We start from the raw sequence: 18,068 nt of genomic DNA on the forward strand, positions 1-18,068 counted from the left end.
GAGATATTCTTATGAAAGATAATGTAAGCATTGCAAATTAATACTGTTACCTGAAGAATGGTGAAATCCTAGCTGCAGTAGTATATCCTATCCTTGCTGCTGTTCCTGTAGCTGTAAATCTTTTGGTTGTCACTTTGTTTAGCTTAGAGCTTGACTGTTCCCATGTGTATGCACCCAAGGCAGCAGAATAAAGTACCGGAGAGGTAAGTGGTGTACAAAGTGCACAAAATACGAGGAATTATTTTCTGAGAAAATGGTTGAGGGTTACCATAAAGCAGCAATTGCTGTACTAACCTTGCAAACGTTTTTGAAATGAGAATGAAAGAATAATAGCTAGACCAGAGCAGCTGCAGAGAGACTGAACAAAACAACGTTTACGGTTGGCTTGTGTCTCATGTGTGCATCCACTGCTCAGGGCGGCTCTTCATCATCTGTCGAATACCATTTTTTTGGAAATATTTCTAGAAACTCATTTTTTCCCCACATTTGATGTTCTGTGCCACACGCAAAGTGATGTGTGTTGACTGAAATTTCTACTGCCGTCCCATTGCTTTCACCATACCGCCTTTTTAAACTAAAGCGTTGGGGTTTTTTTATATAACCTGGTGGAAGTATATAGCCAAAGGAAGTGATCAAGACACTCACCTGGGTAGTTCGTAAGCCCCGTATGTTTATGCAGCATTACTCAGGCAGTGATTTACTGCTCTAATCACCTAGCTCTGTCTGGCTGCCATAGGTGGGGAGGAGGTGATGCCTGCCACACCCCAACTTAGGTATATATTGAGCTACAGGAACTGTGGGGTTACTTGTTAACCTCAGGAAGGGTAATGTGTGCTGTACGACTTGACTCACGTATAAAGTTTAAAGGTGGGGCCCATCACAGCACAGAGCCTCATTAATCTGAGTCAGAAGCTGGAGAAGAAGGGAGAGTATAAGAGAACGGGCGGGAGCCAAAAGGATAGAGGCATATGTGCGCAGCGGAGCTAAAGTAAAATGACGGCCCAAGCGCGGAGGCCGAGGAATGTAGGATGGCTGGTTGTCACGTTAGTAGCCCTGGGGCGTTGTTTAGCACAAGACATGCAACAGAGGCTATGGTATCCTCACCTTCAGAAGGGGAGTCAGCAGCAACAAGTTCAAAGCGATTTTTACCAAAGACAGGTAATTTGTTCCTTTTCCCTTCCTCACTTGCTTCCTTCTTCCTTTCTGTTTTTAAATGAACTAATTTGATAACAACTTTTACGTTACTTAATATGAAAGTAATAAGGTGGCTAATCTTCTCATGTCTCAAAGTACTTTGCTAACAAAAGCATGTGAGAGAAGTTTCTTTTAAATTGTTGTTTACTTGAAAACAATCAGCCTGAACTCATGAGCACTTGAAAGCGCCTGGAGCTTTATCTCGCATGGAATCAATTTCTCAGTATCACAAATGCTGCTTTGGAAACAAAGTGCCCACATACTCAAATGTGCTGTTTTAAAGACAGCATAAATAGAAAAACAAAAAACTGCATAGATTTCCAAAAGCATTTAGATGTATTTTTAAAATGAGTGTTTCGTTTTGCTTTCCAAAAAGAGGCTTTCAGTAAATTTTATCTGCTTTAGAGCCTATATTTAACTTAGTCCTGCTGTTTAATGTATTTCGGGCCCTGGTTTATTCAGAAGCTGTGTATATTGGCTGCCTGTTGTTCAGGGAATGTATTCACCCTTTTTAAAATGTATCTGAAAAATTTCAAGTGCTTATTCTAAATTCAGTCCTTGCTCACACTGAAGTCAGTATTAAAAGCTGTTGATAATATTAGTATTCTGTGGTGGGTTTTTTTTTCCATTTTTCCAACATGTAAAGAAGGCAAAGGTACCACTAGCAACTGTTGTTTAAACATCAATAATTCAATATTCCTTTGGGGATCTGCTTTGGGAGACGTGACTTTTTTTTTCCCCTGGTAGTTACATGGTTGATAAATTCACTGGGTAATCCTGCCCCTGCATAAATACTTACACCTTTGAAGAACATTACACCGTTGGAACATGACTTGAGACATGGTCCTGCAAACCCTTTGCTCTTCAGATTAATCCCGTCAGGCTTGATGGTGCAATCGCTATGAGAAAAAATTGATGGCTTTAAAGTTCAACTGTCACTTGTTTTCTGAATGTCATTGGGGCCAGCCCTTAACTGTGAGGTACAGGTGAGGTATAGGCACAGTGCAGAAGTACGTTGCTGGAGGCAGGAACTTGGGAGGTATTGGTTTCGTGGGGAGCACAGCTTTCTCCACACTTGCACGCAGCTTCTGATCTTCCTTGCACCACACCAGCTTAGTTGCTAGTGGGAAGGAGCTAGGGAATAGGAGGGATAGACTTATGTCCACTCATTTTTTGGTGTGCCAGGAGGATGCTGAGCATAGAACATGGGCATGAATATTTGAATTGCATACAGGAAGGCTCCATGCCCTGGAAGAATTCCTTATACTGTCCCTACCTTTGTGCTTTCCTTTCCCATGCCGAGCAAGAACCTGGTTTTACCATACTAGTTACTACCTTCCTGGTGTAGGCTAACAAACTTCATGTCTCTTGCTTCATTCATAATCTTCCTCCGGTTCAGCTCCCTATTTAAACCTGATTTTGATCTGACAGGCTGTGCTTCTGCTCCGGTGCCCTCAACAGCTGAACATTCTTCTCATGCTTCCTGGGTCTCTGGGACAAGCCTGTACTTAAAAATTAGACCGCGGTGTGTTTCGTAAGATCACCTCACTCTGTCTAAGCATGGCTTCATATAGCTCCAGGTAGACTTGGAAGTCACGATGAATTCATGTAAAAGATATCTCATTAGAAGTATTTCCGAGGGCTACACCATAGTTAAATTAATATCAAGATTTCATATAACCACTAGTTAATATGTGAGATTTTCATATGTTCTTCTTTGAGAAGACTGTAGTATGAATCTATATTCAAATCTTTTTCTGTGGTTTAAAAGTCATATTCTACACCTTTGTACATAGCCACAGGAAATATGATTTGCTCAGAGGTTAGATTCAAAATGATGAAATCCATACTACCACAAAGTGTAGAGCACAGGGTTCAGATGCTTAGGCTGAATCTTCTTCAGCTCCATTCTTCAGTGCCATTCACTGCAGTAAAATATTTAAATAATAAATTTAAAGAATAATATAGGCTAAGAAGAGCTTGCCACTCCTCCACTACTAAATGGCAAACAATTTCAAAATACACTTCTCATAACCTGTAAATCTTTCCACCAAAACTCACTGTTTTTTTTTCTCTCTGCTTACTCTCTAGGAATGTGGCCTTGGATTTTATCGTGAGAATAAAGGATTATTTACTGGACGCTGTGTCCCCTGCAGCTGCAATGGGAATTCAAATAGGTGTCAAGATGGTACTGGAAAATGTATTGTAAGTAAATACTAACACTCAAGAAATGAATTGGGAAAAAAAGGAGAAAAAAACATTTACCTTACTGCAGTATGGATTATACAGTATTGTTAAACTCCAAGTATTTAAAATAATCCTTGCTTGCCTCATTCTCTATATCTTGTACTGTTAATGAGCGTAAGTTGGAGACACTTACATGTATGTTTAACATAACAGTAGGTGATAAGAACAATTTGTGTCCTTGTTTTTGTTTTCTTCTTTCTCCTATAATTTTTGTTAGCTCATGGTACAAAAAGTCACCAATTAGCACATATGTAAGTGTTTGCAGTTTTTATAATAAATATGGGATCTTATCCTGGCATATGGAGTCCTTAGTTTTGTACATATACACTAGGGTTTGCCAATGCTGACATTTGCATTCATGCATAGCATAGCCTTTGCAGAATCGTTTGTTTAATCAGCATCAGTAAATCTCCACTAATCTTAATTTACAACTAGATGGATTAAAAAATACTGCAGTAAATAAGATGAGATAAAGGGGATAGAAGTTAGATTAATTAGAAAATTTCAGCGGTTACAGAAGATATAGTGGGGCAGATTCTGCTCCCCGGCGCACCGTATTGAACCCAAAGCGGCCTCATGGGGGTGGATCAGCCCTCGCAGCAATGCAAGTGTGACATTTGGCCGACTGTGCTTCTCCAGCTTATGTCCCTGATGCTTCTTTGAACAGCTCGTTCTGAAAAATTCCCGCTTAAAAACTTTTCACTAATTTTTCACCGACTGTGTAAACAAGAACCTTGCCAACCTCTTTCATGGTCTGTCTTCTCTGCTATTGCTTCCTTGTTCGTGCTGCATCCGTTCTGCCTGCGGTGCATTCCTGTGCGTTATGTCATTCCCCACCCCACCCCCCCCCCCCCCCACTTTTAATGGAAACTATAAACCCATTCGGCACATTCTGGGGGATGACTTACGGGCTGCTGCTTTGGAGGGGCTGGGCAGGCAGGGACAGGAAAGTGCTGCAGCAGAGCTATAAAGACGAGGAAGTTTTACTTCAGATGAAAATTATAAAGGGGGGAAAAAAAAAAAATCAAATCTCACTTTTACCTCATGAAGTATGTGATTTAGGTTTTTCTTTGTCCCCTCCTTCTCACAGCTGGATTAACTTTCAGATAGATAGAGCTAAATCAACACTTGGCCCTGGGACAAAATTTAGGGCAAGCGAAGTCATCCAGGATAATGTGGTGAAAAATGAAAGCCCGGAGGGCCTGTGTTTCCATCGTGAGCCTCCACCTAATAAGGAGCGAGTTTGTCTCTCTGTAGAGGAGCCTGGGACAAAGACCTGCAGTGGTGTGGTGAAGACAAGGAGGCTTCCCAATGCGGAGTCGCCAAGTTTCATATCAGAAATGCAAAGCTTGGATGCAAGTGCACTTGGCAGCTTCCTTCCTGATCCTCACCTGGAGCACTGGACCCCACCAGTACCTTCACATGTCAGCGTCCTTCCAGTAATAGCTTCCAGAGAAGGCTTTGTGAAGCTGAGCCCAGGCTGAGTCTTTCTGCTGTGGCAGCAGTGCAATCCTCCCGAGCTCAGGCAATAGCTATCCTGCTGTGTGCTGGTGGAAGGAGAAGGGTGCAATGCTGCGCTGCTAACAGTGGAGGAGAATGGAGTGCGGAAGGAGATAGAGAAGACAGAAGAACTGGTTCTCATGTGCAGGGAAAAGCTGGCCCTCTGCCATTAGTCAGGCTTTGTGTCCTCGTGGTCCCTGCCCTTCCCCCGGAAAGGCACGCGCTCTCAGCAGCAGCGTGGTGCTGAGACTTGCTCATCCCATGACTTCTTGTTTCATGGCGCGTAACCCCATGCACCTAGGTGTTTCTGCTGAAGCCATGATACATTCTGCTCTGGCTTCCTTGGGCCATATGGGTCCATATGGAGTCAGCTGAGAGTTTTCCTTTCAGAGTTTTCAATATTGATTGTTTGGAGATGCTGTGACTCTGGGGTTGTCTCTGGCTCAGTGAAACTTGAAGACCTATGAGGGAGTTGCTGCTCTGGCTTCATTCCACCATGCCTTGGGAGCACTGGATTATGTTTTCCAGTCCTTCTACACCATGTAGCTAGAGGAACAGCATGGCACATTCAGAATGGCTTATGTGTGAAATATCTTACACTTTCTTCAGCAATTATGGAATTGCTTCATTTTCTATAGACAGAGTGAGCAAAATAAAAGCCAGGAGATAAACCCGGGGTTGAGGGGGGAGGTTGCTCCAAGATGAAACCAATACAAGTATTTTTAAATACCTCTCTTTTACTCTTTTTGCAGTTTTATTTATTCTTCAGGATTATTAAAATTTACAGTAATTATTCAGAAACAGTCTAAATTTTTCATGAGCTTTTTGCAGGAGCATATGCACCGACTTTTATAGAGGCTGCATATTACAAAACATAGTGTCCTTTTACAAACATAGTGTCTTCACATGACTTTAGCTTCCACTAGTTAAACAGCCCATATGTGAACTGGAGTTTTTCCTGTTCTTTCCCAGAAGCTTTCTCAAGTGAGCCACAAATTTGGTTCTTTAACCAAAACGAAAACAAATTAGGGGTTACTACATGCAGAGGCTGAGGGAAGTGCTGTTGAAGTGGTTGAGGGAACGTGGGTGTGAAGAAACGTGGAGGAGAATGGAGTGTAAGAAGAGATGGGAGAGACAAAACTGTTTCTCATTTGTAGGGACAAATGCCCCTCTGCTGCAAAACATGGTAGTAGGGCCTTCAGACATAGTCCTAAGCCATCAGTCGATGAAATGGGAGTGCAATCTCCTCAGTGACTGCTTGCAGCCAATTTCCCACTTTCTTTTTCCATTTTTCACTTTATTAGTACACCCTCAGCTCGGTGGGCCACGGGATCAGTCTGTTGCACATTGAAGAAAACAGTTTTAGAACTTAAGAGCTTTAATGCCTCTTGAGTGTTGGTCACATGGATTTTTATGGCTGCTCAAAAATGTATTTGAACAAATTCTATTTTAAATTAGCATCGCTTTAGGTAATGCAAAAGCAAGTTGCTCGTACTGTCCCCATAATTTATAAATGTACAATCATAGAATCACTTAGGTTGGAAAAGACCTTTAAGATCAAGTCCAACCAAATGTGTGTAACAATTAGACAGCACCAGGAATAAGAATGTTTCAAAAATAAAACATAATTCCCAACAATTTTATCATGGAAAAAGTGATTCAGCTGTATCAGTTTCAATTGTTTTGCCACCCTTTGCTTTTCATTATTTATTCCAGTTACCCCAGATAAATACAAATAACACACACAGGAGAAAGTACATGAAATTCAATTTTGATCTGAATCTACTACGAGAAATACTTTTTATAATGATTTCATGGGATTTGTTTAAGAATGCATGCTTTCAAATGATATCTGACTTCTAATCAGTGTTTAGGTGCAAAACTTAAAGTTCCTTTTAAACATAGTGATTTTTAATTGAAATATCAAGACATAGAGAGTGCATTAATGGAATGTTCCTTAACAAACTATACATCTGATTGAATTTCTTTAAAAATATGTTTAATGCTGCTTATTTGTTTGTCGCTTTTCCACAATAGTGAGTAAATTGTGCTTTCTACAATTAGAGAATGACTGGAACCAATCTATCCTGGTTGTGAAAACAGTTTGGCAATAGATACTTGATTATGTGGAAGGGAAAGAACATATCCTCTGAGTAGATTAGCTATATGTTTTTTCAACTTATATAGCTTATAGTAAAGCCATACTGAGTGATAAAGCACTGTTGACTGTCTTGCTTGTTTCCGTTTGCAGAACTGTCAGTATAATACTGCTGGGGAGAAATGTGAGCGCTGTAAAGATGGTTATTATGGAGATGCCACTCAAGGTTCCTGCCGGGTGTGTCCTTGCCCCTATACAAACAGGTACAGTAAAAGGTCATAAGAAGTCAAGCAGGGAAGGGGAAAAAGAAAAAAAGAAACAAACCCTCCAAACCCTGCTAGAGTAGGAAGATAATGATCTTTTTCTGTATTCTGATATTGCCCAGCATAGTGGAGCATCAGACCCATTTGAGGCACATTGGACCAGCAGTAACTTGGCGGTCTGTCTCGGGGCATTGCCTTTTTTAATAAGGTGTCTATTCCAATTCTTAGTCAGTTCCTGAACCACAAAGGCATGGTGCTCATCGCCTGGGGGAGCCCCAGGCAGCTGTAATGGGATTATGTACAAACCCACCGGTAACTGCTTCATAGTGAGAAATATAGGATGGAAGTCTTTTCCCTTACTGGGCATATCCAGAATCTTCCTTGTTTACTGAAATGCAGGATGTAAAATGTCTTCAGTCTGATATTTAACACCATTACTCTGGCTAGTAGGTAAGTGAGAACGATGAAATGAGCCTTTTATATGAATTCAGAAAATTTATTAAGATGCAAAAATAAAACATCAAAGCTCTTAAGCATGTATCTAGATTTATGAAAGACTATGGCTGCTCTTCAGGTGGGAGCTCTGCTGGAAGTGCAAACATACTGACCTAGAAAAAATCAAATTCCCTTGGATCTAACAAGGTTGCCAGGCCTTTAAATTTGGGCAGTAAATTGCATTTTAAATGCATGGTATGTTTAGCCCCATTGTTTGTCATCATTGTTCAGTTCTGAAATATGAAATGTGTTACATAAAACCAAATATTTTTTAAGGAAAACTAAGCTATAAATTGCTAAAGGCACCACATAGTATTTGCCAGGTGCATTAGCAAACACCAAGTAGCCTTAAGTAAGAGATTTACACTAGCAGACTATAGACAGGTTTTTCATTTGTCAGGGAACTCTCTGATAGATCTGGTTTTGACAGCATTGGCCTCTTCTGCAGGTGCTTCCCTGAGGCTGCCTGAACATATTTTTAGTCATCTTTTGCTTTAAGAGTGCTGAAATACCTAGGGAGACCATAAACCTCTGCAGTTTCATAGCTGCATATTAGGGTGGTAAATACCATTCCTGACATAGGATATGCACCCCACCTGGCATTATTGGAGTTGACAATTTTTCACCCAGTCAAATTATATGTAATTCTTAGTGCAGACATCTGTCTTTGGTGTACAGATTTGCTTTATCCAACTCTTCATTGATTAAAAAATGGAAATAGCAAACATGACCTATTCCTGCTTCATCTCCTGCCGCCTTCTTCCCAAACATCAGCCAAAAAAATGGATTTTCTCCCAGAGAAATTTGAATCTAGATAAGACTGCAAGAAAGAGCAGACAAAAATGTTCATTGTGTTAACCAGATATACTCTGCAGCTCCTCAGACCGGTGCACAACTCAGTTCTGCTTTGGTTAAAAAAAAACCCAAACAATATTAGCTACACAAAGATATCCTCTAATTTTTCCATCCATAAAAAAGAGAAAAAAAGCTATCAAAACAGGAGGAAATGTTGTCTCGCACAGGCTATTGATTCTTGCCTAGTAAGATAAAATAGCTACCCAGACTTGCTTTATTTTACAGTATCACTGTTAAGGTTTATTTTAGGCATTCCTTTGGGTAGTGAACTATTATAGTCAGTCCAGAGGGTCAGGAAATTATTATTTTTATTTTTAGTCTAAGGAAAGATTTTAGATGAAAAATATGAAACTTCAAAGAATTAGTCACAGCAATTTATCTAGAGGCAATTAAATTAGCTGAGAAGTAATTTGGTGGTATAAAAACTCTTTAATCTGAAAGTCGTTTAACTGAGCTTAGCCTCTAGAGTGTAAAACCTATTTGACGATGAGCTCACAATGATATTTTTCCTTCTTCTCAAAGATTTGCAACTGGCTGCGTGGCAAATGGTGAAGAAATTCAGTGTCTCTGCAAAGAAGGCTATACCGGAGTTCGTTGTGAACGGTAAGTGACTTGTTTCTCAAGACCAAGGTTTTGAGAGACACCGTAAAAGGAGGTATGTCTGTATTGGGTAATATAGGGACGCACGCGTATGCATTGTATGCACAGGCTTAAGGACAATCTATTTATATGAACAGCTGCTATAGCATGGTGCTATTGTGCAATTCTAGACATAAATCCAATACTTCCTGAAGAAACGTATCCAATTCTCCACAATGACTGCACAGTTTTTACCAAAAAGAGAAGTGTCAGCCTCTTTGCCTGAGTGCCCTGTGCCTGGCCATATCCTGCACTCTTTATGGTAACGACAGCTCCCACTTACTTCTTCCCTTTCTGAGTTAAAAACGTTTTCCTGTTTTCTCCAATGTAGCTGATGTTGCTTCAGTGTTCTTAGTTATCCAACAGCAACCGCATAATCTTTAACACTGTACCCTTCATCCCAAATCATTCCAATGTGCTCCACAGGTGGAGCGTACAGACCCAACGCTGAAGCCACCTCTTTTGCTGGAACATAGCAGCAGTTTGGCAAAGTGCAAGAGGAACAGCATGGCACTTTCAGGCAGGCAGAGGAAGCAGTTTCAGTGAGGTTTCAAATCCAGGGAGAATTTAAGCATAATGGAGTGGCGTTGTCTGGTTTGGAAACTTGAGGCCAATAAGTCATGATATCTCTCCTGAAGACAGAACCTCCAGTAGCACATTATAGTGTGCTTCAAGGCTGTTGCCTTTGACATCTAAGCTGCAGGTTATAGACAGATTTTCTCTTCCAGACCTAGCCATACCTCTGCTGCCCATCATGGCCCTTTCATCACGCGTAACCACCCCTATAGATCTTACGACAGAGACTTCTAGGAATATTAGCTAGCAAGTCTGGACAATATATTTTACCTATAAAATATTTAGAGATCACTCAGACAGACTGCTTTGCTGGCAGATGGCAAGGTGAGGTACCACCCAGCAGAAGGGCGATAATGTCGTTCGGTGCCATTGCTGTTTGAAATCTCAACATGTGCTTGCAGTATGATCCTCCTTAATATGTTTTCTGGTGGGATCACAGACCAGAATGGCGTGGTTTGCTGGGTTAAGCCTTGTCAAATTCTCTATGTATGTATGTATCTGTGTGCGTTGTATTTTTTCAGATTAGGTGAATTATTCCTACACGAGCATTGTGGGAGTTCTTTTATTTTTAGAAAAAAATCTCTGCAGTAAATGGAAAGATATTTTTAGCATAGTGCAGAGGGTACTGTAAAGCAAAAATATACCCTTTTTGTCTGTCAAGACATGAAATCAAAAGTTCTTGGAAGTTTCTTCAGGAGAATAACTGTGGGGTTTTATTCAAGGGAAAGTATATTTCACAAAAGTAGCTTCAAATATTTAATAAAAATTATTTGTATCTCTTTATCTAGCTGTGCTCCGGGATATTTTGGAAATCCACAGAGATATGGAGGCTACTGTCAGAAATGTAATTGTAACAATAATGGACAGCTGGCTAGCTGTGACCGCCTGACTGGAGGTACGTGAGGGACTATGAACATGGAAGGGAGCGTTGTTTTCTCTCTGGGAAGCAGAGAAGGAGGGTGCTTAGATCAGATGCCCTGAGGGAAAGAAGTAGACTTACAGGAAATGCAGATAATTTTTAACAAAAAGTAAGGTTGCCTAAAACGCAACACCATGGTAATACGAGGTCTGTCCTGACCAATCAAGTTCGCCCTTGTAAGCCATTTTATCATGTATTTCCCTCCATAAATACTACCAATTTTATTTTGTTTTGTGTTTCATGGGTGTGTTTCTAAATGCATTATTTTTCATTTTCTGACATGGTTAAGTCAAGTCTTGCCAGTCTGCGTTACGGGCTTATGAAACTGAGCAGTCTCGATGTGCCTTTTTAAAATGTATTTGGGACAGTTCAGTGACATCTTCAGAGTCTGCATCAGGCACTGCCACCTTAGGTATCCAAGCTCACTGTGTTTATAGTGGAAGTTAGGACCTGTCTTGGGAGGCTGTTTTATAAATCCTGCTCTAAACCATTCTGCCATCTAAGACTTTTGTGATTTTCCCAGTATCAGTCACACATATACTGCACGACGAGTAAGCTCTTATAAAAAATATTATGCCACTGGCATATGTCTGCTTTACCTATTATAATTCTGAAGTAAAGGGCCTGAGCCTACATTCCTCAGACTGTCTTTACCTCAATTCACTTCAGTCTTTGGGATACTCATTTCTATTCAGAAACGCATAGGCCACTGCTCCTGAAAAGGACCTTGATTCTCCCATATTTTCATTCCCCAGTAAAATTATACTTTTCTTTCCCTGTAGACAGCTTTTCCCCCTCAGATGTTAGTGATGTGTCAAACTAATAACTCCTAATATTTCCATACTCTTAATTTCTCTGCACTGTTCTTCGTACGACATTCAAATGACTGCCAAGGATCGCCTTCTCTTTCCTTGGTCACAGAAATCAGAAAACCGGCAAGCAATGTGAGCTGCTGTTGGCAGCTGGTGCAAATAGCTACTTCTCATTTCATATTTCATCATTGAAGTAATACATCTTTATTATATTCGTTCCTTGTGTGGAACAGGTCCAAGCAGCGTTTGATGTTTTGTCGTTTCTTTCTTTTTGAAACAAGAGTTTGCTGGGACAAACTAATCCATAGGGCAAAATTCAACAAGCCAGTTTGTTTTCATTTGTCTCCAACTATATATTCTGATCAGCCATCTCTTTCTCCACATTAGGAATAAAACCCTCTGTGATCATCAGCACAGCATGTTCTAGCAGGTTTCTTGTGCGTGACGTTTGGCACTTGGCCAGACTTTTTAATTTCCCCATTTCTTGGCTGATGTTGTTTGTGCACAAGCTGTAATAATAGTTTTATTTAATTGCTACTTCACAGCGACAGCTGAAATGTGTCTGGTGTTAGCTGAATTACACAACTGCAGAACAGCATGGGTATTTGAATTTTGGAATCATTTCCTTCGTTCTCTTATAAATGTATTCTTTGTGACTTGCCTCCTTTTGGCAGCAGCGCTCACTACCAATCCCATTTAACTTCCCGAAGACTTAATGTGCAAGTGCCAAAGGAAATGGCACAGCTAGGTAGTTTGTTCCAGGCTGTTTCATGCTGTTGGTAAAGTTCAGGGGCAATTTTATCACTGTAACCTCTCACAGTTACAAGCTGTTGTTGACTATTGACAGCATCAGCCTATACCCTGAATGCGTCCTCCTTCAGAGTAAAAGGCACACACAGCTCTTTGCATTTTCAAGAGGAGATAAGAATTTGGCAGTAGGACCAAGCCTGTCAAAGGGACTCGGGCATCAAGATGGGGAGATTCCTGTCCTATATGATGGTGTTTTTAGGCGCCAGTTCCTCTCCTGCCTCCTGGAAGTTAGGATCCCAGGATGTTACAATCCCATGTGCACCTGGAGAGTGTTAAGCTTCTTGTATAACAAACAAATAAAACAAAACAGCACACTGAGCAGGCAGTCACTTGTGCTGGCTTGTTAGAAAGGCTGAGGGCAATGTTTGTTGTGTACCACCTGTATCTGTGGCCCACCCTCCGTGCCTTGGGTTACCTGCAGTGCCTCCTTCCATGCATACACTGTGGATTTCTCTCAAGCTTGATTAATCCCTTAATCTTGCAAGCTGTGACAGGTATGAAGGAAGGTCATAAACATTGCTCAGTTCCTTGTGAGTAAGACATCCTTTGGGGCCTCAGAATCTGTGGTTTGAACATGGATGCTAAAGTAGATAAAGGGGTTTGAACCTGTGTCCTGGGTAAAATGCTTTAACAGTAGAGTCTTGGCTCCAATCCCCGTGGTGTTATTCTAGGCAAATTCTAGCAATGCATTCAGCACACTCGATGTGAGAGAGCCTCCTGCTGCTACCCAAGTAGCACATATTGGGGTGGGTTACAGTCAGTTTCGGTTGAGCGATGAAAAAGGTGTTGGTCTCAGCAAGGCGTAAGTGGGTGCTGAATGTCTTGGCATGCTCGAGCCTTCTGGGCATTTCGGCTCGTTGACGTTGGGTATGGATTTATGAAAGGGCAGCACCGTGTTTTAATGGCTGCCAACCATGAAAAGCGAGGGCAAAAATGCAATTGTAGTATTTCCATGAGAAAGCTGTGGTTACTAATGAGAGTCTTGTGATTTCAGAATGTTTCAATAACGAACCAAAAGATGTGGATCCCAATGAAGATTGTGACCGTAAGTAATAAAATAGAACTGCACTTAGGTTGCCTTCTGCTGGCTTCAGATACATAGTGATGACTTATTTAAGGGTGGCAGAGTTTAAAAAGGGCTGGAGGTGTCCTGTAATGAGTCTTTTAAAAGCAAACAAGAACGATAAAAGAGGTGGTCAGCTAGCCAGATGGAAATGGGGCGCCCTCTTTATTTCTGGCTTTGGTCAGTCTTCTTAATACTATGGGCTTTGTTGTTGCCTTTGTTCTTCAGGTGGCACCAGGTGACAAGCACCAAAGCATTTCCATTGCATCTCATTTATTAATGTGCTCAGTGAAATATTCTCTGCACCAAATATCAATACTATGTATTGTTTTCCTTTATTCATGCTCCCTCCAGCTTGCGATAGCTGTGTCATTACACTGCTGAAGGACTTGAGTACAATAGGTGACGAGCTTCAGCTGATTAAGTCTCAGCTGCAAAATGTCCATGCGAGTTCCAACACACTGGAGCAGATGAGACGTCTGGAAACCCGCATCAAGGACTTAAAGGTAGGCACACATTAACAGAAAAGTGGATTTCAGATTAAGCGGGAAAGAGCTGAACCGTGGAACTTATGCCAACTTTTCTCAGCTTGCAAGGAAACATACATCAACTTTTGATTTCAAATACCAGATGCTGACAGCACTTGGCTTCACCTGTTAGAAGACAGCTATTATTTCCATGTCATGGTCTGAAAGAGAATCAGTATTTCTGCTTTGTCTGAGGTCTGCTCACTTTGAAAGCTGTATCTCTGAGGTTTCCCTGTAGCTCTGTCTTTTTCCAGCAATTCATGTCTCTACATCACCAAAAAACCCCAACGTCCCTATTGCCAATACTAAAATTAATTCTAAAAAAATTTTCTTTGGTTGGAATAGCAGTTACTATACTCACAGATAAAAGAGCCCAGGTTTTGGGCAGCAATGGGTCACCTTCGTGTCAGTAATGACGCTTTTATTTACCTTGGGTAAAGACCTAACCCAGTGAATTTTTGCTTTTGTCTCCTGTGTATGGGTGATTTATTGGAATTTTTTTTTTCTTTCTTTTCAGGTCTTATTGAACAATTACCGTTCTGTTGTTCATAATCAGGGTTCAAAGGTAGATGAGTTGGAGACAGAATTCATCAACCTAAATCATGATGTAAATGCTCTCCAGGAAAAGGTGATTTACCAAATCAATTTAAAAATACACATCTCTTGACTACATATTAGCATACTGTATCCAGATATTTTTAACCTAATCAGTTTTTTCTCTTGCTAGGCTGAAATGAACTACAAAGCAGCTGAGACACTATTTAATAATTTTGGCCAAACTCATCAGAAAGGAAAGGATTTGGTTTCACGAATACAAATAGTTGTCAACAATATACAAGGTAAAAATAGTTTCTAACTCCATAATATCTTTTGTTTTATTGAATCTTTTCAGTTTATTTACAGTATTCTTAATTAAGATTGAGAGGCTTCCTTAGAAAATGACTTCATATATCAGAATTTAGACATAGCTGTGGAATTCACTCTTCCTAATAGAAATCTAATATATAATGTTAATTTAGGAGCCTACCTTCTGTGGGTAGTGAATAGCAACAGAGAAGCTTTACCATAGGGACTTTTGGAGCAACAAATCGACTATCCTGACTTTAGTCTGACTTTAGTCTGGGTTGCTATCATAGGCTCTGTTAAGTTAGAAGCTTAAAATTATTGCTGTGAACTTCGTCACAATCCCAATGCCATCTTACTAGCTCCGGTTAGGTGACAAGGGATACTTTTCAGCTTAATAGAATTAATGCAAAATGGATCTTCTTCATTAAGGGATTCAGGAATAGGCATGCCTTTTTCAGAACAGAAACCAGCCCTGTCATTTGTGTCTTTTGCATAGGCTTAAGCTAATCCTCACTTTGACAATACTTTTTTTTCAGTGCTCTTGGAACAAATAGCTGGTACAAGTGCAGAAGGTAACAACTTGCCCTTGGGAGATGCTGCCAAAGAACTGGCCGAAGCTCAACGCATGATGACAGAGATGCGAAACCGCAACTTTGGCCAACTTCAGGCAGAGGCAGAGAAGGAGCGAACGGAAGCTCAGCTGCGTAAGGGCTTATTATCTCAGCTTCTCACTCTCTAGAGAGATCAATCTTAAATCTGGAGTGTTATTGATTGTTTGGGATGGAGTCCAGGGAGGGGTATTTTGCAATGTATGCCTGGGATCTGTAGCGGTCATTAGTCAACAGAAAGTGGTTCTGGAGGGGATTCAAAGGCATTTTTAGTTTGTTATGGAAGGGACTGAGTTGAGCTGGGGAAGAAACCCAGTAGATCCTTCTTTAATAACTAGATGAATCTCAGTAAAATAAAGTCACAGCCAATCGCAATATACTTATGCACCGCTCGGTGTGTTATAATGTATAGGCTATAGCACATGCAGCTATTTTAGAGGAATTACACATGTAATTTAACAACAGATTTGAAGAAGCTGCTAGAGTAGTCCAAGGGCCAGATCATACAAGGATAACGAAGTTCAAAAGTTCTAGTTGCACTAGCTGTACTCCCATTTATGTTCTCTGTGTGTGTTTGACTTGGACATTTAGAAATCTGATTCCGGACATTAGAGACAGCAAGAACAGCAAAGTCACAGGCTTATCTCCTAACCAGGGGCATAGTTGAGAAATATGAAAGCCCTTATGAGTAATAGTAATTTCCCCTAACTTTGGACTTTGATACCTATCTCTGTGTAACTCCTCTGTATCCTATCTTGTAGGCAGTGAAATGGGTACTCTTAAGAGTGTGATTCATTTGATGTACTACATTCGAGATGAAATGTGCCTGAATCTCTCCATTAATTACAGAGGAAGCTCTGATGACTAGTGCAGATGTAGATGTCTACATTGTAGATGAAACTGTGTTAGTTCCATATAAAAAAAAAAAAGAAAACTATTCAGTATTTGCAGATCATCTTCATCCTTACTTAATTTAGAAATAGCCAAGTAAATGTTTATGGGTGTTCTTTGTCTGCAGCAGCAAACTTGTGAGCAGATTTGGTCCAGTGAGATGCTGAATAGCATCTCTGCTATAGTAACACTGAAATTAGTGCTGCAAAGGATGCTCAGTATTTCACACAACCACAGCTTTCTAATCCTAAATGTCAAGCCCTTTTGAAGGAGGTTTGTTCTGGTTCCCTTCTTCTCTGAACAAAACTTTCTTTCTGGTCCTGATACTGCAGTTCTGGCACGTATTAAGAATGAACTACAAAAGTACCACCAAGAAAATCACGGGCTTATTAAAATTGTGAGAGATTCATTGAATGACTATGAAACCAAAATCACTGACCTTCGTGAAGCTCTGAATGAAGCGATGGGACAAGTCAAGCAGGCTGAAAACTTAAACAGAGATAATGGAGTTCTGTTGGAAGACATTAAGGTAATGTCGGGATTCGGGAGAAGAAAATAAAACCTCAGGAGATAAGAAGAGCTTTTGAGTGCTGCTTTTGACCTTGCAAATCCAAATAGCACTAATTCTTTAGACTTTCTCCAAGGTCTCTTTCCATCTTTTGATATATGTATGGACAGGTATAAATGTTGTCTACTGCCACTTGTGGCAGTGCCTCTTTATGTGATCAGGACAGTGTGACCAAGACATAGCTCTGATGAGAGTGGGGAAGGAGAGTCTCTGCCTAGCCCTGCTTTTCAGCTGCCACTAGCCTTTTTGTTTCCTATTTTAGATCGAATTCCTGAGGCTGATGTACTTTCTGTAGTAAGTACCTTCAGGCATTTGGCTTTAACAGCCATAAAAAATGGGAGCAATAATGTCTGCAATACTGTTAAATTATTTGGGATTAATATTCTAAAGAACTTCTTCTGAGGTCTCACCAGAAAGCTGACAAGAAACATCTGTCATTCCTGAGCAGTGCTTGACTTTCAGAGCTGGTGAAATAGTACAAGAAATAAGGGTATGCTGCAGGACCCATTCTTTTAAATTAATTGTGGTTTTGCTGAAATATATCACTGTTTTGGCACACTCATCCAGTTTGCTAACACTACTTGAACAAAAGAATTTCTACATTCAACTATTCCTTTCAATATTTAATATAATATTGTACCCTTCTGTACAATGGACTGTACAATGCATGTGCCACATAAGTATGCACATTTGTGTTAAAAGATGGGTGCATCTGTACAAGTCATAAATTTCCCGATACACTTCTCTGGTAGAGAGAGATTTGACATGTTACAATGACAAAACACAACCTAAGAGAGCTAACACATCCTTACCTGTAACACCGCATGTCTGGCTGCATTTGTGATGTGCCATTACCCTAGAGCTATGCTGTGGATTGTCACAGGGCTGCTCGAGACCAAGGAGCTTCATTCGTTTTCCCCTCAGAGCTTTCAAGAGGATAAGGTGGAGAGGTTTCACACCCCCTTTCTGGTGACCTCCCCAGATGAAGGGATAGTGGAATCATTTTATTTCTGCCTTTGGGAGAACGGAAAAGATCGCGGTAGTCACCAAGGAGATGGTTTTAAAGTCTCCAGGTTTGAGAGATCAGACACTTAGGTGGTCTGTCCTGACAGTTCATCTCATCTGACCCATACTACTTTTACTTGCCTGAGCTCTAA

At 40.6% G+C, this 18,068-nt stretch overlaps 1 protein-coding gene across 1 annotated transcript in view; it reads left to right on the top strand.

Moving 5' to 3' along the window:
• The window catches only part of LAMA3 (laminin, alpha 3), a 121,269-nt gene that overhangs the window by 78,529 nt on the left and 24,672 nt on the right, over positions 1-18,068 (top strand). Inside the window, exons 39-48 of the mRNA XM_009886658.1 lie at positions 3,286-3,399; positions 7,193-7,302; positions 9,175-9,255; positions 10,656-10,762; positions 13,403-13,453; positions 13,826-13,977; positions 14,516-14,626; positions 14,726-14,837; positions 15,381-15,548; positions 16,676-16,872. Coding sequence (XP_009884960.1) covers positions 3,286-3,399; positions 7,193-7,302; positions 9,175-9,255; positions 10,656-10,762; positions 13,403-13,453; positions 13,826-13,977; positions 14,516-14,626; positions 14,726-14,837; positions 15,381-15,548; positions 16,676-16,872 — 1,203 coding nt within the window. The remainder of the gene's footprint in view (positions 1-3,285; positions 3,400-7,192; positions 7,303-9,174; positions 9,256-10,655; positions 10,763-13,402; positions 13,454-13,825; positions 13,978-14,515; positions 14,627-14,725; positions 14,838-15,380; positions 15,549-16,675; positions 16,873-18,068) is intronic.

Source organism: Charadrius vociferus, unplaced genomic scaffold (assembly GCF_000708025.1).
Source record: "Charadrius vociferus isolate BGI_N301 unplaced genomic scaffold, ASM70802v2 scaffold45, whole genome shotgun sequence".
NCBI classification, from domain to species: Eukaryota; Metazoa; Chordata; class Aves; order Charadriiformes; family Charadriidae; genus Charadrius; species Charadrius vociferus.